Source organism: Anolis sagrei, chromosome X (genome assembly GCF_037176765.1).
Source record: "Anolis sagrei isolate rAnoSag1 chromosome X, rAnoSag1.mat, whole genome shotgun sequence".
NCBI classification, from domain to species: domain Eukaryota; kingdom Metazoa; phylum Chordata; class Lepidosauria; order Squamata; family Dactyloidae; genus Anolis; species Anolis sagrei.
Window position 1 is genome coordinate 58,113,421 of NC_090034.1, and position 21,864 is coordinate 58,135,284.

At 42.3% G+C, this 21,864-nt stretch overlaps 1 protein-coding gene across 10 annotated transcripts in view; it reads left to right on the plus strand.

Annotated features, from left to right (window-relative positions):
• The window catches only part of MYO9B (myosin IXB), a 113,757-nt gene that overhangs the window by 11,729 nt on the left and 80,164 nt on the right, over positions 1 to 21,864 (plus strand). For 6 of the 10 annotated variants that reach the window (XM_067473529.1, XM_067473524.1, XM_067473519.1 and 3 more), the window contains exons 2-4: positions 14,346 to 15,355; positions 18,044 to 18,138; positions 21,575 to 21,637. In XM_067473529.1, coding sequence (XP_067329630.1) covers positions 14,510 to 15,355; positions 18,044 to 18,138; positions 21,575 to 21,637 — 1,004 coding nt within the window. In that variant the 5' untranslated portion in view covers positions 14,346 to 14,509. Of the gene's footprint in view, positions 1 to 273; positions 521 to 7,510; positions 7,656 to 10,612; positions 10,699 to 14,345; positions 15,356 to 18,043; positions 18,139 to 21,574; positions 21,638 to 21,864 lie in introns of those variants that run through there. The other 4 variants (XM_067473521.1, XM_067473523.1, XM_067473520.1 and 1 more) reach the window with 4 other exon arrangements.

A 21,864-nucleotide genomic window follows, 5' to 3' on the forward strand; every position in this document is an offset into this window, starting at 1 on the left:
ATTATTAGTATTGGAATGCATTATTATTATTATTATTATTATTACGCTCTTTCTTTGCCCCAATTTTGGAGACTCTGTCGGCGCAGTTTCCCCCCCTGTTTGACTTGGCTGCTGTTCTTGATAACTTCCTTTTCTGTTCCAAATTGGGCCATGCCTTTTTTACGCCAGCGTCTGGCGGATGACTTGGCTGACTAAACAAAGACATCATGTCTTTCTTTTTCTCCCCCCCTCCAGAGGTTGACTCAGTTCTTTTTTTCCTCCTTTCTGTGTCAGTGAAGCCAACATCTGCATGACGTCTGGGCGTCTGGGCTGGCAGATTGGATTGGCAAAGCTTTGCTCTCTGCTCTCGTCTATCTGCCGAGCCTTTACACCGTTGTCGGGCTAAATAATTCAAACGAAGGTTAAACACTGGGCGGCCTGCGAGTGAAAGAGGATCTGGTGGCTGAAACCGAAGCGGGCAGAGATTACAGGGCCATTGCTGTGATTCAACAGCGGAGACTGGCTGAATAATCTCCAGCGGGTGAATAATACAAGCTTTGCAGTCTGTGTTCTCAAACTTCCCAGAAGCTTTGTATACTGTTTTTTTTGTGTGTGAGTAGCTAGGCTAAGGAGGGCATTTTTAATTCTAGAAATAATAATAATAATAATAATAATAATAATAATAATAATAGAGGCCGGTAAGAAATGCAATTATTATTAAAATAATAATAATAATAAGGAGGAGGCTAATAATAGTAATAATAATAAAGAGGTGGGTAAGAAATAAAATTATTACTACAAATAATATGAGTAGTATTAATAAGGAGGACAGGCAGGTAAGACATACAATTTTTATTATCAATAATAATTGATAATAAATGAACCAGATCGTCTGGGGAGGCCCTGCTCTCGATCCCGCCGGCTTCACAAGCACGCCTGGCGGGGACGAGAGACAGGGCCTTCTCAGTAGTGGCCCCTTGGCTGTGGAACCCCCTTCCTGCAGATATTAGCTCAACCCTCTCCTTGCTGGCATTCCGGAGGAAAGTAAAGACCTGGCTGTTTGAACAGGCATTCGACTAAGCAGTGTGATTGATTGACTGACTATCGGAACACAGAATATCGGATAACGAGTTTGGACTCTGATTTCATTGATGAGACCTGATGGATTTGCTATATTGATGTAGTGATGTATTGATATTGATGTTTAATGATTTTTGATGCTATTGCTTTTAAATGCTTAATGATTTTGTATTGTGTATACCTAAATTGTTGTAAACCGCTCTGAGTCGCCTAAGGGCTGAGAAGAGCGGTATACAAATAAAGTAAGTAAATAAATAAATAATTCAAGAGGTGGGTAAGAAATACAATTATTTATTTATTAGTTTATTTATTTATGACATTTATATCCCACCCTTCTCACCTCGAAAGGGACTCAAATTATTATTATTATTATTATTATTATTAGCATTATAAATAATAATAATAATATGAGAGGTGGGTAAGAAATGAAATCATCTTATATAAATAAAAATGTAATGTTCGTTTGTGGGATTAACAGAACTCAAAAACCACTGGGGGAATTGACACCAAATTTGGACACAAGACACCTAACAACCCAATGTATGTTCTTCACTCAAAAAAATGATTTTGTCACTTGGGAATTGTAGTTCCTGGGATTTATAGTTCACCTACAATCAAAGAGCATTCTGAACCCCACCAATGATGGAATTGAACCAAACTTGGCACACAGTTCTCCCATGACCAACAGAAAATACTGGAAGGGTTTGGTGGGCAATGTCCTTTGGTTTCGGAATTGTAGTTCACCTCCATTCAGAGATCACTGTGGACTCAAACAATGATGGATCTGGACCAAACTTTACACGAATACTCAATATGCCCAAATGTGAACACTGGTGGAGTTTGGGGAAAATAGAATCTTGACATTTGGGAGTTGTAGTTGCCGGGATTTATAGTTTACCTACAATCACAGAGCATTCTGAACCCCACCAACGATATAATTGTGCCAAACCTCCCACACAGAACCCCCATGACCACCAGAGTGGGCCACAGCAACGCGTGGCAGGGGACAGCTAGTTATTAATAATAATAGTAATAAGGAGGAGAGGCAGATAAGAAATGAAATTATTATTATTATTATTAATAGTAAGGAGAGGGAGGAGGTAAGATGAAATTATTATTACTGTAGAGTCTTGCTTATTCAACCTTCGCTCATCCAGTGTTCTGTATCATCCAATACGGTCTACCTCCCGCTCGGATCCACTGCTGTTTCAATACATTGCAATGTTTTGGTGCTAAATTCATAAATGCAGTAATTAATACACAAGGTTACCATGTATTGAACTGCTTTTTCTGTTGATTTGTTGTAAACATGCTGTTTTGGTGCTTAATTTATAAAATCAGCATGTAATTTGATATTTAATAGGCTTTTCCTCAATCCCTCCTTATTATCCGTTTTTGCTTATCCAACGTTCTGCTGGCCCGTTTATGTTGGGTAAGCGAGACTCTACTGTATTATTATTATTATTATTATTATTATTAATGGGGAGAGGCAGGTAAGAAATGAAATTAATAATAATAATAATAATAATAATAATAATAATAATAATCGTAGTAGTAGTAAGAGGTGGGTAAGAAATAACATCAATAATAATAATAATAATAATAATAATAATTTTATTTCTTACTCGCTTGAGGCAGGTTACAGCAGTTGACTAGATATTTTAAGCCTGAGAATGACATAAATACAGGCAGCCATTGAAGCTTAGAAGTTACAAACGAGAGAGGTCCTGTAGGTTTGTACTTAAGTTGAATTTGTATGGAAGCTGGAACAGGTATAGATGGATGGACAGATAGATAGAAATAAATAAATATGTTTTAGCTTTGGACAGAGGCAAGGTCTCATTCATCCTTAGTACAGGCAGTCCCCAAATTACAAACCAGAGAGATCCTGTAGATTTGCTCTTAAATTGAATTTGTATGTAAGTCGGAATGAGACATTTTTGAAGTGTAACTCCAAAATCTATCTATACCAGGCCTGGGCAAATTTTCTAACTTGGGGGCCTAACACTCCCTGCTAGGAGGACTGGCTGCCCAGTGATGGAAGAAAGGAAGGGAAGGAGGAAGGGAAGAGAAGGAAGGGAGGGAAGGATGGAAGGAGAAAGAGGAAAGAAGGAAGGAGGGAGGACAGAGGGAAGGAAGGAAAGACAAAAGGGAAGGAGGGATGAAAGGCTAGAAGAGAAGAAAGGAAGGAAGAGAAGGAAGAAGGAAAAAGAGAAGGGTGGAAGGGAAAGAAGGAAGGAGGGAGTAAAGGAAGGAAGGGTGAAAGGGAAGAATGGAAGGAGGAAGGAAAAAGAGAAGGAAGGACGAAAGGGTGAAAGAGAAGGATGGAAGTAGAAATAGGGAGGGAAGGAAGGAAAGTCAAAAGGGAAGGATGAAAGGATGGAAAGGGAGGAAAAAGAGAAGGAAGGACGAAAGGGTGGAAGGGAAGGGTGGACAGAGAAAGAGGGAGAGACGAAAGGGAAGGAAGGGTGAAAGGGAATGGAGGGAGAAGGAGGGAGAGAGGAAAGGAGGGAGGAAAGAGGGAAGGAAGACAAAAGGGAAGGAAAGAAGGAAGGAGAAAGAGGGAGGGAAGAAGGAAGGATGAAAGGGTGGAAGGAAAGGAAGAAAGAGCAGAATGAAGGAAAGAAGGAAGGATGAAAGAGTAGAAGGGAATGGAGAGAAAGAGGGAGGGGAAGGAAGGAATGAGAAAGAGGAGAGAGGGAAGGAAAGAGGGACGAAAGGATGGAAGGGAAGGAAGGAAGGAGGGAGGACGAAAGAGGAAGGGAAGGAATGGAGGGAGGAAGGGAAGAGAAGAAGGAGGAAAGGATGGTGAGAGAGAGTAGGGCCTGAGAAAATAACCTAAGGGGCCGCATTGGGTTTGCCCTTACCTGATCTACACATACATACATATACAGACACATCCACCCATACATGTATATACAGGTAGTCCCCAAGTTACAAACAAGATTGGTTCTGTCAGCTTATTCTGAAGTTGATTTTGTATGTACATTGGAAAAGGGACCATTTTGAAGTGGAACTCCAGCCAAATATATGTATATGTATATATACACTCTTACTTATGCTATCCAAAACAAATATGTGTATATTTGTGTAATGTGTAATATGTGTAAACTTTCTATAAGTTTTATATAGAGGCAATTACCATATATACTTGAGTATAAGCCGACCCGGATATAAGCCGAGGCACCTAATTTTATCACAAAAAACTGGGAAAATATATTGACTTGAGTATAAGCCGAGAATGGACAATGCAGCATCTACTGGTAAATTTCAAAATAAAAACAGATACCAGTAAAATTACATTAATTGAGGCATCAGTAGATTAAATATTTACATAAAACTGTAATTTAAGATAAGACTGTCCAACTCTGATTAAACCATTATTCTAACCTTCTTCAATGTAAATGTGCTTACGTATCCTTCCAATAATAATAGAGAGTAAAATAATAAATGTAATAATAATAATAATAATAATAGAAATGTAAAAATACCAGTAATAATATCATAAAATGATAAATGTTATAACAATAATAGAGTAAAATTATAAATGTAATAATAATAATAACAGAGGAAAATAATAACCTTGACTCGAGTATAAGCCGAGGGGGACTTTTTCAGCCTAAAAAAAGGGCTGAAAAACTAGGCTTATACTCGAGTATATACAGTAAGTTGGAACAGGGCTATTTCTTAAGTGTTAACTCCAGCGAAATATCTATCTATCTTTGGATGGCATAAGGAAGAGTTTGCATCCCTGTGGTGTTTCCTTTGCTGCCTGTTCCCCTGTTTGGAAGATTTCCCCTCACTTTGTGTTGCTGTGATCATTGGATTTTGCAAAACATGGCTTGTTGTGGAAACAAGGATTGGAGATAAAGCTTCACTGGAGACACCTCTTTCCCATGATAATAACTCTTCCAGGAGTGGATTTCCCTTCCTTCAGAGATTCAGCTTTGTTCTTAACCAGGAGTGGTATGTAAATTGGATGTCTGTAACTCAGATTGTAGGGAACTCACATACGTGCTCTTCAGCTTGTTTGGGTCGTATTTCTGACAAAAGAGGGAAGTCGAGGTGAGACATTTCGAAACTGAACCGATCTAGGTTTGCTTTGCAGACGGCATCCGCCTTCCGAGTCTCACCTGCAGACGTAGGTTGTTTCTTTCGGCATAGGATGACTTTGGGAACAAAATCTACACATCCTCATACCATTATTATTGTTATTGTTATTATGATTATTATTTTACTGACACAAAAACACAGTACGGCACAGCAAACGAGATATATATGCTATCACAAGTTGAACACTTCCCAAGCATTTAGGACTGTGTGATGTATTTTTGAATGATGCGCGCAGATCCAAGTCAGGTGGCTTCTTGCAGTTGACAGATCGTGATTTTGTCAATGTTTATTGTTTTCAAATGCTGGCTGAGATCTTTTGGCATGGCACCTAGTGTGCCGATTACCACTGGGACCACCTGTACTGGTTTATACCAGAGCCTTTGCAATTCGATTTCGCAATTTGATGATGATGATGATGATGATGATGATGATGATTAGATACACAACAAGATTAGTACACAACAAACAAGATCTCTCTGCTGGCTTTTGTATTGGATCACACGGCGGACACTTCCCAAGTGTGTAGATAGGTAGGTAGGTAGTCCCCTGACATTAAGTCCAGTCATGTCTGACTCTGGGGTGTGGTGCTCAGCTACATTTCTAAGCCGAAGAGCCAGCGTTGTCCACAGACACCTCCAAGGTCATGTGGCCGGCATGACTGCATGGAGCGCTGTTACCTTCCCGCCGGAGCGGTACCTATTGATCTACTCACATTTGCATGTTTTTGAACTGCTAGGTTGGCAGAAGCTAGGGCTGACAGTGGAAGCTCACACCGCTCCCCGGAATCGAACCTGCGACCTTTCGATCAACAAGCTCAGCAGCTCAGTGCTTTAACCCACTGAGCCACCGGGGGCTCCTAAGTGTGTAGGACTATGTGAATAACGTATGCAGATCTGAGTAGAGTGGCCTTTTGCAGCAGCAACTTCTTCTTCTTCTTCTTCTTCTTCTTCTTCCTCCTCCTCCTCCTCTGCAGCTAATTATTATTTATTACAATTTAATTTTAATAATAATAATAAATGTAAAATAATACATTATAAATAAATACATTACTAATAAATTATATTTATTACTTACCTCACCAGTATATGATTTATTTTAAATAAGGTTCTTATACCTTGAGAGCATTTAGACACACACACCCCCCCCTCAGCGGATAGGAGGTCAATAATAATAATAATAATAATAATAATAATTCATAAATAGGTAAATAAATAAAACATTATTAATGAATAATAAGTTTTATTTATTACCTATCTCACCAGTATATGGAGCCCCCGGTGGCGCAGTGGGTTAAAGCCCTGTGCCGGCAGGATTGAAGACCAACAGGTCGCAGGTTCGAATCCGGGGTGAGGCAGATGAGCTCCCTCTATCAGCTCCAGCTCCTCATGCGGGGACATGAGAGAAGCCTCCCACAAGGATGATAAAACAACAAATCATCCGGGCGTCCCCTGGGCAACGTCCTTGCAGACGGCCAATTCTCTCACAACAGGAGCAACTCCTGACACGACAAAAAAAAAAGTATATGATTTATTTTAAGTAAGGTTCTTGTACCTTGAGGTCCGTTAGACAAACCGCTCCGTGGATATTGGATCAACAGCAACAACAACAATAATAATAACAACAATACTTTCATAATATTTTATAAATAAAGAAATTATTAATAAATAATTTAATTTCTTACCCACTTCACTTGTATATGATTTATTTTAAGTGAGGTTCCTGTACCTTGAGGACATGTAGACAACCCCGTCACCATAAAGGGTGTCAATAATTAATTAATTAATAAATAAATAAATAAAATTATACATAAATACATAATGTGTTATTTAATTATTATTATTATAATTATAAATAATAAATAATTAATTTAATTTATTACCCACTTTGCTTTTATATGATTTATTTTAAGTGAGGGTCTTGTACCTTGAGGGCTTTTAGACAACCCCTCAGGAGACAGAGGCTCCATAATAATAATAATAATAATTATTATTATTATTATTTATAAAATAAATTATAAAAAATAATATATTATTTAATAACAGTAACAATAATTACAATATTAATTAATAATACATGTTATTTATTACCCACATCTCCTGGTGGCTTTTATTACCAATATATGATATTTAATTTTATATGAGGTTCAATGATTACTCCTTTTCCAAAAAAACGGGGGGGAAACACACTGGAGACTTGTGAACAGAAAAAATGGGCCAAGGCAAACTCTGCAAACTCTGGCCTTTCCTCCTCCTTCTCTGCCTTGCAAATTTGTTGTAATTGTAGCTTTATTCCCCCCCCCCTTTTTTTTTTTTTAGCTTTGACGTGATTCACTAGTTAAACATGCAACTTCAAATTATGGGTTTGCCTCGACTCAACTGCCAGTTTGGCTGCAGAGGAGCCTGCTGCCTTGTGTTTTCCAGTCGCGAGAGATTGCAAGGTCAGGAAACTTTGCAGGTTTTCAGTCTGAATATGAGAGCCTTCAGGTGAGCTGGGCCGAGCAAAGTAGACTTAAGCCTGTGTCTGTGTGCGTATGTTTGTGTGTGTATGTATGTGTGTGTATGGATGGTTTTTAATGGGCTCGGAAGGCTCTCCAGACAGGGAGAAGCCAAGAAAGAGCCTTTCAGATCAGCACAGCACAGCACTTCCTTTTCTTTCGAGGTTAGCCGCATGACTGCTTCTCCTGTAGCTGAAATAATACCAATAATAGATACATAGCCACTTTGAGTCTCCTGGCGGAGAGAAAAAACGGCATAATAATAATAATAATAATAATAATAATAATAATAATAAATTCTAATATTAATAACAGATATATAACTGTCTTGTGGAGAGAAAAATCAGGATATAAATAATAATATAATAATAATAATAATAACTCCTTCATTCTGGTGTATAAACTCAATAAACAGACACATCAACATCAAATCTGGAAACGGTGCAGTCCTGTGGTTCCGTTAAGGCTCCAGCGTGTGGGCCGAGGGCTGGCTGGAGCCTTCGTTTCTCCTGAAATAGATGGGTTTAGAGATCACGTTGCTGTGAGTTCATTGCCCCGAAGCCTACAGGCAGCTGGGGAGCACAAAGCCTGTTCTGTTTTGATTCCCTCTCTGGTTCTGTTTGGTAAACATGTGGGGAGTGCAAACTGTTTCCCTGGCTCTCTCTCTCTCTCTAGCCTCTTGGTTTTGTGCAAGGGAGGCAGACCACTTCTCATTCTGGACTTTCAGCCCTGATGTCTTAGGACTGGGATTGAAAGACACCCTGATCCAACTTGCAAACAGACTCTGGGGTTTCTGGTATCGTCATTGTCATGGGAAGTCTGACTTGGCCACCGTGGTCCACGCTTTGGTTACATCCCGTTTAGATTACTGCAACACTCTCTACGTGGGGTTGCCTCTGAAGACTGCCTGGAAGCTGCAGCTAGTCCAACGCTCGGCAGCCAGACTACTAACGGGTGCTGGGTACAGGGAGCACACCACTCCGCTGTTACACCAACTCCACTGGCTGCCAATTAGCTTCCGAGCACAATTCAAAGTGCTGGTGTTAACCTTTAAAGCCCTAAACGACTCCGGCCCTGTTTACCTCTCCGAACGTATTCTCCCCTATGAACCATCAAGATTATTAAGATCGTCTAGAGAGGCCCTGCTCTCGGTCCCACCGGCCTCACAAGCGCGTCTGGTGGGGACGAGGGACAGGGCCTTCTCGGTGATGGCCCCACGACTCTGGAACTCTCTCCCACCGGAGATCAGAACCGCCCCTTCTATCCTGACTTTTAGGAAACAGGTGAAGACGTGGTTATGGAGACAGGCTTTTGATGAGTGAGACAACACCCTAAGACAGTGTTTCTCAACCTTCCTAATGCCGCGACCCCTTAATATAGTTCCTCATGTTGTGGTGACCCCCAACCATAACATTCTTTTGATACTTCATAACTGTAATTTTGCTCCTGTTATGAATAATTTGGGAGTTGTAGTTGTTGGGATTTATGGTTCACCTACAATCAAAGAGTATTCTGAACTCCACCAACGATGGAATTGAACCAAACATGGCACACAGGACTCCCATGACCAACAGAAAACACTGGAAGTGTTTGGTGGGCATTGACCTTGAGTTTGGGAGTTGTAGTTCACCTACAGAGAGCACTATGGACTCAAACAATGATGGATCTGGACCAAACTCAGTATGCTAAATGTGAACACTAGTGGAGTGTGGTGAAAATAGGCCTTGACATTTGGGAGTTGTAGTTGCTGGGATTTATAGTTCACCTACAAACAAAAAGCATTCTGAACACCACCAATGATAGAATTGGGACAAACCTTCCAAACAGAACCCCCATGAACAATAGAAAATGCTGTGTTTTCTGATGGTCTTTGGTGACCCCTCTGGCACCTCCTGGCGACCCCTCCAGGGGTCCCGACTCCCAGGTTGAGAAGCACTGCCCTAAGACATGGATGGAAGATGATGTATAATTGTTTCTTAGTATGACAACTGACCACTGTAGTTTTGGATATATTTGTTGTTTTAATGTGTTATTGTAATATGAACTATGATGTTTTTACCGATTGTATGTGTTTTTATGGTTGGAAACCGGTCTGAGTCCCTCAAAAGAGGTGAGAAGGTCGGTATATAAAACTCTGAAATAAATAAAATAAATAAATAATTAGATACACAAATGTTTCAAAGCCTCCAAAGAAGGTGCTTTTGTTGGACTATGTGGCAGGGAGTTCCACTGTTGAGCTGCTCTTCTTACAGTCAGGAAGTTCTTCCCGACCTCCTTTCCTGCTATTTGAAACTAAACTTGAATCCTACCCCTTGAGTTTGGATTCTCGGCATGTCTTGACTTTAGGAGCATTTTTGTCTTTTCGTATCTGGACTTCTTTTGTTGTTGTTGTTGTCTCGGCCTTTCTCTTGAGAAATGGTGTCTTTGTGGTTTCCCCTTTTGAAGCCTTTCTTCCCTCCAACTCTTGACATTTGCAAGCTGCCCTTCTGGGCTTACAGATCCATTCAACGGAAGCATTCAAATGTATTACTTCTTTTCATGGAAGCCATATTTAAATGCACAGGAAGTAACTTCCTGTTTCCGAATGACTGTCATGTTGCAAAAACTACCTTCATTCGGCCCGGTGAACATGTGACGAAATGAGCAAGTTTTGTTTATTATGGGCAAACCATTCAGAAGTAGTTGTTGATCTAACGTGAATGTTTTTTAGGTGCAGCGGAAATTTTGCACCACTGGAGAACAAAATTATAAAGAGCCAAAAATGATGAGTTGGCCATGGTGGTAAATAGTTAATTTAAGTGACGAATGCCTCAGACACAGTCATATTTTAGTTTCATGGTTTGTGCGCAATAACCACAGTGTTAAAACCATAGTAGATATTATTTTTAAGCCTAGCAAGTATGACTATTTTAATTTTATTGTATACTGTTAACATGATGTTTGCAGGTGCTGACCTGAAAGGTACAGTGGAATCTGGACTTAACAGCGTTTTAAGCTAAGAGACATTGCTTGGCCCCATTTTGCTTTGACATGTGAGTATCATTTGAGTTAAGGGTTGTTGCTTGGACATTTGCTTTGACATACGAGGAGCACTTTGAGTTAAGGGTTGTTGCTTGGCCCTGGTTTTGCTTTGACATATGAGCAGCATTTTCTGTTTGGAGCCGTTGCTCGATCTGTTTTATGCTTTGACACATGAGCAGCGTTTTGAGGTCAGAATTATTGCTCAGTCTGTATTTTGCTTTGGCATAGAAGCAGCATTTTGAGATAAGCGCTGTCGCTCAAACTTTGACATAGGAGCTGTGTTTTGTGTTAAGACCCATTGCTCGGTCCTAGTTTTTGCCTTGATATACAAGCAGTAATTTGAGTTAAGGCCCATTGCTCAGCCTTGTTTTGCTTTGACATATAAGCAGCATTTTGTGTTAAGAGCTGTTGCTCTGCCCTGCTTTTGCTTTGACATGTGACTGGCATTTTGAGTTAAGAGCCATTGCTTGGTGCAGGTTTTGCTTTGACACACGAGTAGCATTTTGAGTTTAGAAGGAGCGCTAGCATGAGAGCACAGGACTTTAGGGCTTCAAGGGAGCAACTTCTTGGCCTTGTGCCCTTGTCCACTTTGGGAGATTGCTTTCTGCTTTGCTCTTGTCCACTTTGAGGAACTTTGGGTTAGTTGATTTTGTGTGCTTTCTATTCCTAGTATGTTTGGCTTCTTGAAGAAAAGGAGGGAGAGAGGGAAGGAGCTTGGAATGAGTCCAGTATGAGGAAGAAAAGGATGCTTCTGCCATTTTAAAGTTGATCTTTCTTTTTGTTATCATTCCACGTGAATGTTTATTTATACATTATTTGTTAATTATAAAGTACATTTTATTATTTAAAAACACGTTAACAAAAAATGGGAGGTATTTGGAATAAGAGTGATATGAGTTACGAGCTCAGCCACAAAACACATTGAACTCTTAAGTCAAGATATCACTGTATTACAAATCCAGATTTAGCCGTGGTCCGTGATAGATGCCGTGTCGTTTTCTATCCTACTGTTATTATTGGCTTTATTTTATTTATTTATTATTTTATTACTGTGCTTATATACCGCCGTTTCTCAGCCTAAATCGGCGACTCAACGCGGTTTACAACACAACGACAAGCAGCAATATTCCATTAAAAAAGCATAAAAACACATACACAATACACAATATTATTGGGCCACCAATAAAATCCAATGCATCTCTTAATTGTAATCGCAATCCAATTTCGTCGTCTGTAATTAACCAATCCTTGTTCATCAGTTTCGTTGCACCAGATTAATCGAATGCTTGTTTAAACATCCATGTCTTCAACCTTTTTCGAAATACCATCAGCGAAGGGGCTGATCTCACCTCTATGGGGAAGGCATTCCAAAGCCGAGGGGCCACCACAGAAAAGGCCCTGTCTCTCGTTCCCGCCAGCCGCACCTGTGAAGCAGGCGGGATAGAGAGCAGGGCCTCCCCAGAAGATCTTAGGATCCTGGTGGGCTGATAGGCCGAGATACGTTCGGATAGATAAGTTGGGCCAGAACCGTTTAGGGCTTTAAAGGCCAGCGCCAGCACTTTGAATTGGGCCCGGTAGCAAATCGGCAGCCAGTGGAGCTGGTACAGCAGAGGAGTTGTATGCTCCCTGCGCCCCGCTTTCCAGTTCTAGTTTGAATTGTAGTCTTTTCCCAATATTATTATATTGACCTTTCTTGGCCTGTTGATCTTGCCCGTCTCCTGCCTTGGCTGTGATACGCCAAGCCTGTTTGCTGTGTTTAAGTCCAGCTTCGGAAGAAGGCCCTTTGAAGTCTGCTTATCGTCCTGTCTGTTTCCTTCGAGGCTAAGAATATCCTTTTGGGCGAGAAAACTCCCTGCTGATAAGCTTAGAAGAGTTTTCTGAACTGCGCATCAGTCATAGCAGTTGAGGTTTCCTGGTACTTAAAGAGACCTTCGTAAGGCTATGGATGGGAAGAATTGAATTGATTTTTTTATTATTATTACAGTCACAGACCAGGAGTGTCAAACTTTAAAACATTAAAAACAGAGTTCTTTTTAAAAAGTATTAAAAATAAGATAAGAAATTTACTGGTATACTACTGCAACCAAGACGAAAGGGAGGCATTCCTGCTTATCTGGGAAAGAACAAAAGACTGTGTGTTTTTTTGTTGTTGAAGTAGAAAACCGCTCACAACAACAACTGTACTTTAAGATACATGGTCCCTTCACTGGTGTTTCACTCCAGACCAGGAAAGCCCTCTAACTTTAAACACCACACAGCTGAGTAGAAATGCAATCTGTTTATTGAAGATAATTAAAAAGCATATATATATATCAAGTTTTGCCTAACAGTGTCATAAATCACTGAGATCCTCAGATGCTACCGCTTTCCCACATACCAAAGTCCCCATTCTGACAAATCAGGGCAATTGATCTTTATGGCCGGTTCATGCGTCCTTATAGTAGCATTTCTCAACTTTGGGGTCGGAACCCCTGGGGGAGTCGCAAGGAGGTTTCAGATAGGTCGCCAAAGACCATTTTTGGCAGAGAAGGCTGAAGATCTTTCCACCTGTACCTCTCTTCCTTTTTGGAAACAATCCTCCCACCAAAAGCCCTCCTCTGCTGTGATTGACCGGCCTCTCAGCCAAGGGGAGGGCTGTTTCTGAGACTCCAAGTGCGGGAGAGGAGAGCAGTCATGCTTGGCACATAGCAGTGTGGTGTGTATGTGTGGGCAAGGCAGAGTGTGCGAGGCTGGAGGGAGCAAGCCCCTTCAAGGTTTCTGTGCAGGAAGTTTGGCTCAGTTCTATCATTGGTGGGGTTCAGAATGCTCTTTGATTGTATAAATCCCAGCAACTACAAATCCCAAATGTCAAGGTCTATTTTCCCCACACTCCACCAGTGTTCGCATTTTGAATATTTGTGCCAAGTTTGGTCCACATCCATCACTGTTTGAGTCCACAGTGCTCTCTGGATGTAGGTGAACTACAACTCCAAAACTCAAGGTCAATGTCCACCAAAACCTTCCAGTGTTTTCTGTTGGTCATGGGAGTTTAGTGTGCCAAGTTTGGTTCAATTCCATCATTGGTGGAGTTCAGAATTCTCTTTGAGTGTAGTTAAACTATAATTTTCAGCAACTACAACTCCCAAATGACAGAATCAGTCCTCCTTCTCCAAATCCCACCAGTATTCAAATTTGGGCATATTGAGTATTTGTGCCAAATTTGGTCCAGTGTATGAAAATACATCCTGCATATCAGATATTTATATGAAAATTCATAACAGTACCAAAGTTACAGTTATGAGGTAGCAACGAAAATAATTGTATGGTTGGGGGTCACCACCAAATGAGGAACTGTTTTAAGGGGTTGCGGCATTAAGAAGGTAGAGAAACACTGCCTTATCGAATCCTTTTGGCTATATGCTTTGTGTCAGTACCAGGGAGCTCATGGTTGCATGGCATGAGTGATTATGACATGTTGCCATGTCGAGAAAGATTCTTTCTTGGTGTTTTGGCATGTGCTTATATAAGAATCCTAATAGAAAAGTTTCTGGTTTCAATGTTATTTTGTTTTTTTAATACAGTTTCCATTTTATTATGAATTTTTATCCAGAAATTGTGAGTCTTTGGGCAGGTCTACCACATGTGATAAAAAGTTCTTTTCTTCTGTTTACATTTCCAGCTCCCGCCTTGGTCCTTTCCAAGCACAACGACTTGGCTCCAGGACTTCCTGACCAGCTGCCATTTTAGCACCTCTGTGGTTCTCTCTCTGACCAATATGGCCCCCTCCCTCACTTTCCGATAACGCACCCAGGGCAGCATGCCAGAGACTGGGCATGTGCCAGGATGAGTCTGAACGACGCCGGCGGCGAGAGCGCAGCCGCCTATACGCTGTGCATTTGCCCCCAGCTCTCTGCGGAAAGTGCGGCCTGCTGCCGGGTGACGGCAACAAAGGAGAGCACTGCCGGCGATGTCATCCAGGATGCGGTCAGCTGCTTGGGATTGGACGCAGCGAAGCATTACGTGCTGGTGGAGGTGAAGGAGTGCGGGGGAGAGGAGTGGGTGCTGGATGGGAATGACTCCCCTGTCCAGAGGGTGCTGCTGTGGCCCCGCCGGGCCCAGGAGGCCCACCACCCACCACAGGATGGCTACTACTTCCTCTTGCAAGAACGCAACGCCGATGGGAGCATCAAGTACGTCCGCGCACCGCTGCCCTTGGAGGAGAAGGTGGTGCGGGAGAAGGAGGCCCGGCGCCTGGTGGAGCGGGGCTTCCTTCCTTGGACGCAGGAGGACTTTAACGATCTCTGCAACCTGCCCAACCTGACGGAAGCCACCTTGCTTGAGAACCTTCAGAGGCGTTTCCTGAAGCAGAAGATCTACACCTACGCCGGCAGCATCCTTGTGGCCCTCAATCCTTTCAAGTTCCTGCCCATCTACAACCCCAAATACGTCCAGATGTATGAGGGCCACCAGCTGGGAAAGCTGGAGCCTCATATATTTGCCATCGCCGACGTGGCCTACCACGCCATGCTGAAGAAGCACCGCAACCAATGCATCGTCATTTCTGGGGAGAGCGGGTCTGGCAAGACCCAGAGCACCAACTTCCTGATCCACTGCCTGACTGCCTTGAGCCAGAAGGGCTACGCCAGTGGTGTTGAGAGGACAATTTTGGGAGCTGGACCAGTGCTAGAGGTCTGTATTGTTGGACGAGTGGGCTTATTAAGAAAAGACCCTCCCCATAAATGTACAGCAGAGTAACTTAGCAGCAGCAGCATCACCCGGCACCAGTATTCCAAAGTGATAAAAAGAACAAAAACACACAGACCAATGTTATCTCTTACATAGGAGGCTTTTCTTTGTAGTTAAATTCTTCAGTTGCACTGTTTACAACAAGGTTTCCATAACACAAATAAACAAATACACAGTAGCTTTACACGGCTTTCCTCACACAATGCTTCTCTCATACAGAGGTTTTTCTCACACTCCTCAAGACGACACTAGCTTTTGGCCCACTGACTCTAACAGGCTTTGGCCTACTAACTCTTTCAGTGCTTGACTCACATTTTTGGAATTAAAAATATCTAGTTCATTTTTAATATTTCTGACATGTATTTCTATCTATCTATCCACCCACCCTTATCGTTTCAAATCTAATGCGCACCTCAGTTTTCAAAACCCTGAAACCAAAAAGAAGTGTTGTAGTTTGCACATGAGCAATTGCAATTTATCTCCAGGTTATTCTTAGTTCGTGCAGGCTGGTTCAGAGCGTCTGCCTTCCCTTTTCCCACTTAAACAAAGCAGAAGTGGGTTGTGTGCTTGGAGGCTGACCCAAAACAGGAAGGAGTGGACTTGTGGTCAGGCAGCAGCAGATTGCAACCTCCCCCCACCCCCCGGTTCCTGCAAATGCATTCAGACTCTTACAGGATACCTTGAGGCGAAATCCACAAGTTGACACACACGGAGAAGCGAACGGTGGCCCTGTTTGGGTGTCTAGTCTCATCCTCAGACCCATTCTGGTTCCTCCATTTGTCTAGAGCAGCAGTTTTCAAAGTGTGCTCCAGGGAGCCCTTGGGACTCCGCAAAACATACTAAGGAGTTATGTGCTTTCCTCCTCCCCCTCCAAGCTATGAGGTTGCTCCTGTTATTATGGTTGGATGGCCATCTGTTGGGTTGCTTGGATTGTGCTTTTCTGCGTGAAGGCTTAAAGGGGTTGGACTGGATAGCCCCTCGGGTTGCTCTCCTTGTTCTTATTCTTAGTCTTATTATTATAGTAAAGTCTGGATGACCAGTTGTTGGGGGTGCTTTGATTGTGTTTTTCCTCCATAAAAGAAGGATCGGACTGGAAGGCCTCTGGGGTTTTTGCTATTGTTGTTGTTGTTGTTGTTATATTATTATAAAGGCTGGATGGCCATCTGTTGGAGTGCTTTGATTGGGCTTTTCCTCCATTAAGGCAGAAGGGGATTGGACTGGATGGCCCCTGGGGTGGCTCCTATTATTATTATTATTATTATTATTATTATTATTATTACAAAGGCTGGATGGCCATCTGTTGGGGGTGCTTTGATTGGGCTTTTCTTCCATTAAGGCAGAAGGGGATTGGAGTGGATGGCCCCTGGGGTTGCTTATATTGTTGTTCTTGTTGCTAATATTATTACTACAAAGGCTGGATGGTCATCTGTTGAGGTGCTTTGAATTTGTTTTTCCTGCATAGCAAGAGGGGAGGAGTTTGACTGAATACATAGACTGGATGGCCATCTGTTGGGGGTGCTTTGATTGTGCTTTTCCTGCATGGCAAAGTGGGGTTGGACTGGATGGCCCCTGGGGTTGTTCAATTATTATTATTACAAAGGCTGGATGGCCATCTATTGGGCTTGCTTTGGTTGTGTTTTTCCTGTAAGACAAAGGGGGAGGAGTTGGACTGGATGGCCCCTAGAGGAGGAGTTGTTGTTATTACTACAAAAGCTGGGTGGCCATCTGTTGGGGACTTTGATATGCTTTTTTCCCCAGTCTATTCACACAAGCACTCTCCATCCCATCTGCCACTGGCTCAGTCCTTCTGTGACATTATAAAACAAAAATGCATCAAAAAGTTTGCCTTTTCCTTATATATATACATTATATATAAAATATAATATAAATGTGTCTTGGGGCTCCACAATAAACTTTTGCTTCAAAAAGGGCTTTGAAAAGTTCTTACTTACTTACTTAGGCGATCCCTCGTTGGCCGAGTAGGATAGTCTTCCAGGATCAGTGTTCTGGTGGGTCCGTTGGTGACTGTAGAGCCCTATTCTTGACCTGCATCTTCTTCCGCTGTGAGGGCATTGGTTTCCAGGTGGAAGGCGGTCTCGGTCGGGGTTGGCTTGATGCGCCTTCCTCTTGGCACATTTCTCTCTTTCACCCTCCATTTGTGCCTCTTCAAATTCTGCAGCACTGCTGGTCACAGCTGACCTTCAGCTGGAGCGCTCAAGGGCCAGGGCTTCCCAGTTCTCAGTGTCTACGCCAGAGATTTTAAATCTCTTTTCCTGCCCACCAACATTCTGTTTTCCGTTCTTGAGTTCGGAGTAAAGCAACTGCTTTGGGAGACGGTGGTCATGCTGTGGGATCATGGGGGCTGCCAAAAAAGGTGTGTACTTCACCAAACTACAAATCACAGCATTGCATAGCATCAAGCCATGGCAATCAAATGAGAGGTGACATCCCTCAAAGGGGAGCTGCAGCCACTCTTGCACCACCTTCCTCTTTGGCGAGTGTAGCCCTCATTTTGGGAAAGTAACTTTGCCCAAAAAGTGAAATATGATGATAGAATGACATCTTATTAAGAAGAGTCAGGAAAGGTTGTTTCGATACTAACAATTGAATATGTTTTTGATTTTGGGATAGGCGTTTGGGAACGCAAAGACGGCCCATAACAACAATTCCAGCCGCTTTGGGAAATTCATCCAGGTCAACTATTTGGAAAACGGCATAGTCCGGGGGTAAGTGTGGAGTGGGAGTGGTTTCTGGGGGTGGCAAGGCATCTGTGGTCCTTTGTTATGTTGGGAAGCCCTTCTGGAGTTTCTAAGACTGCTGCACACCTAAGGGAGGGTTTTGTCCTGGGCCCGGTATCGGTTGAAGGTTGAGAGGGCCTGCTGATCAAGTTTGCAGATGGGACCAAATTAGGAGGGAAAACTAACACTCCAAAGGACAGGATCAGACTTCAAAATGATTTTAGCAGATTAGAGAGCTGATTGGCCAAAACTATCACAATGCATTTCAGCAAGGACAAATGTAAGAGACTACACTTAGACAGAAAAAAAATGAAATGCAAAGATTCAGGATGGGTGTTGCCTCGCTCCACAACAGTCCATGTGAGAAAGATCATGGAGAACATGTTGAACACGAGCCAAGAGTGTGATGCAGCAGCTCAAAAAGCCAATGGGATTTTGGGCTGCATCCAAAGGAGTCTCGTGTCCTGACCGAGGGAAGAAGTCATGGTGCTTCTCTCTTCTGCTTTGATCAAACCTCTTTACCTGGAATGACTCTGTGTCCAATTCAGAACAAAGCAATTTAAGAGATATAATAATAATAATAATAATAATAATAATAATAATAATACGATATGAGGATTTAAAGATCGAACTGCAAAGACTCTGGCACAAGCCAGTCAAGGTGGTCCCAGTGCAGTGCCTAAAGACCTTGGCCTGCACTTAAACACAATCAGCGCTGACAAAATTACCATCTGCCAGCTGCCGAAGGCCACCTTACTGGGATGTGCACGCATTATTCGCCGATACAGGAGCCCCCGGTGGCGCAGTGGATTAAACTTCTGTGCTGGCAGGACTGAAGACCGACAGGTCGCAGGTTCGAATCCGGGGAGAGGCGGATGAGCTCCCTCTATCAGTTCCAGCTCCTCATGCGGGGACATGAGAGAAGCCTCCCACAAGGATGATAAAAACATCAAATCATCTGGGCGTCCCCTGGGCAATGTCCTTGCAGACGGCCAATTCTCTCACACCAGAAGCGACTTGCAGTTTCTCAAGTCGCTCCTGACATGACAAAAAAAAAATCGCTGATACATCACACAGTCCTAGACACTTGGGAAGTGTCCAACATGTGATCCAATTCATCAGCCAGCAGAGTGTCTGCTGTGGACTCATCTTGTTGTGTTTCAAATAATAACAACAACAACAACAACAACTCTTAAGCTGAAAGGTGTCCAGAGAGAGAGGGCAACTAAAAGGATCCAAGGTCTGAAGACCGTGAATAATTCCTACGAGGAGTGTCTTAAAGAGCTGGGTCTGTTTATCCTGCAGAAGAGAAGACATAAGAGCTATGTATGAATATGTGAAAGGATCCCGTAAGGAAGAGGGAACAGGCTTGTTTTCTGCTGCCCTGGAAACTAGTACTCTGAGCAATGGGTTCAAATGACAGGGAAGGCGATCCCACCTGAACATTAGGAAGAACTTCTTAGACCTGTTCAGCAGTGCAACTCTACTTTGGAGGCTAATTTAAGCTGTTTCCTTGGAGGCTTTTAAACAGAGGCTGGATAGCTATCTGTTGGGGTTGGTTTGATTGTGCTTTTCCTGCATGGGTGGGACTAGATGGCTGTTGGGGTCTCTTCGAACTCTATGATCTTATTATTAAAATAATAATATAATATCCTTTTATTTATATTCCACTCAGTCTCCTAGAGGGGACTCAGGGCAGATTAGAGAACTCATACATGGCAAACATTCATTGCCGTTATACAATTAACAAGGACAGACAATACATAAACAGAGGTAAAGGCTTTCCTGTCTTTTTCCATCTCCGGCATCTGGAGGGTGCTGTTGTTCCATCTTCCATGCCATGGAGCTTTTTGTTGTCCATAGACAACCTTCTTATCGAATCGTCAGCATGTCCTTATGGGTGCCTTTTATTACCTCCCTGATTAAAGCGAAACCTTTTTATCTACTAATTTTACTGTTTTTGATCAGTTAGGTGGGCAGAAGTTGGGCTGATGGTGGGAGCTCAACCCTACCAGAGCTTGAACTGTAAACCTTTTGATTGGCAAGATTTTCTGCAGCTGGTAGTTACCTCACTGTGCTAAAGCCCAGCACATTATTACCATTACGGTATTACTATTTGAAACACAAGATGAGTCCACAGCAAACAAGATCATTCTGCTGCCTGTTTTATTGGATCATACGTCGGACACTTCCCAAGTGCCTAGGATTGTGTGATGTATCGGCAAATATTGCATGCAGATCCCAGTAGGGTGGCCTTTTGCAGCTGGCAGGTGGTAATCTTGTCAGCGCCAGTTGTGATTAAGTGCAGGCCAAGGTCTTTAGGCACTGCACCCAGAGTGCCGATCACCACTGGGACCACCTTGACTGGCTTGTGCCAGAGTCTTTGCAGTTCGATCTTTTAATCCTCATATCGTGTCAGCTTTTCTAGTTGTTTCTCTTCAATCCTGCTGTCGCCTGGGATTGCAATATCAACAATCCACACTCTGTTTTTTAACATGATTGCGATGTCAGGAGTCTTGTGCTCCAAAACTCTTGTCTGTCTGAATCCGGAAGTCCCAGAGCAGCTTGACGTGTTCATTCTCTGTAACTTTTTCCGGCTTGTGATCCCACCAGTTCTTTGTCACAGGCAGATGGTATTTGTGGCACAAGTTCCAATGAATCATCTGCGCAATGGTGTTATGCCTCTGTTTATAGTCTGTCTGCGCAATCTTCTTGCAGCAGCTGGGGATATTATTATTATTATTATTATTATTATTATTATTATTATTATTATTTGAATGGGCTGAATGCCCATCTGTCAGGGGTGCTTTTATTGGGCTTTTCCTGCATGAAGGCAGAAGGGAGTGTGGCTGGATGCCCCCTGGGTTTTTTGCTATTATTCTTATTATTATTACAAAGAGAATTTTAATAATAATAATAATAATAAATATAAATAAAATATATTATATATTATTATATTTATTATTATTTTATATTTTTTATTATTATTAAAATTCTCTTTGTAATAATAGTAGTAGTAGTAGTAGTAGTAGTAGTAATGCTGCTTTGGAAACTAGGACTCAGTCGAGCCATGGCTTCAAATGACAGGGAAGGAGATCCCACCTGAACATTAGGAAGAACATCTTAGAGCTGTTCAACAGTGGAACTCTCTGCCTAAGAGTCTGGTGGAAGCTCCTTCCTTGGAGGCTTTTAAACAGAGGCTGGATGGCCCTCTGTTAGGAGTGCTTTGATAGTGCTTTTCCTGCATGGCAGAAGGGAGTTGGACTTGATGGCCATGTGGTCTCTTCCAACTCTATTATTCTATATAGGAATCCAACGCCCTTGGTATGTGCAAGGGTTCACCAGAGAGCACAATAGATTCCTAACAGTCCTTTTTCACACCTCTGTGCTCATTCATTCATTCCTCTTTTTTTTGGGACTCCAGGGCCGTAGTTGAAAAGTATCTGCTCGAAAAATCTCGCCTGGTGTCACGGGAAAAAAACGAAAGGTAAGTGATTGAAAGAAAGTAAATAAATCTGGTCACAATGCTTTGATTCGGTCTCAAAGACCTGGCGGCCCTGCTGTAAAAGAGGGAAAGAGGAGAGAAATTAGGGCGATTGATTCCTTGTTTTAATACATTTTACCTTCGTGGTGGCACATCCCCAGGCCTGGAGAAGCATTCAAGTAGTACTATTAGTTAATCAAGTTTTGTTGTGCTTTAATTTATGTTAGTTA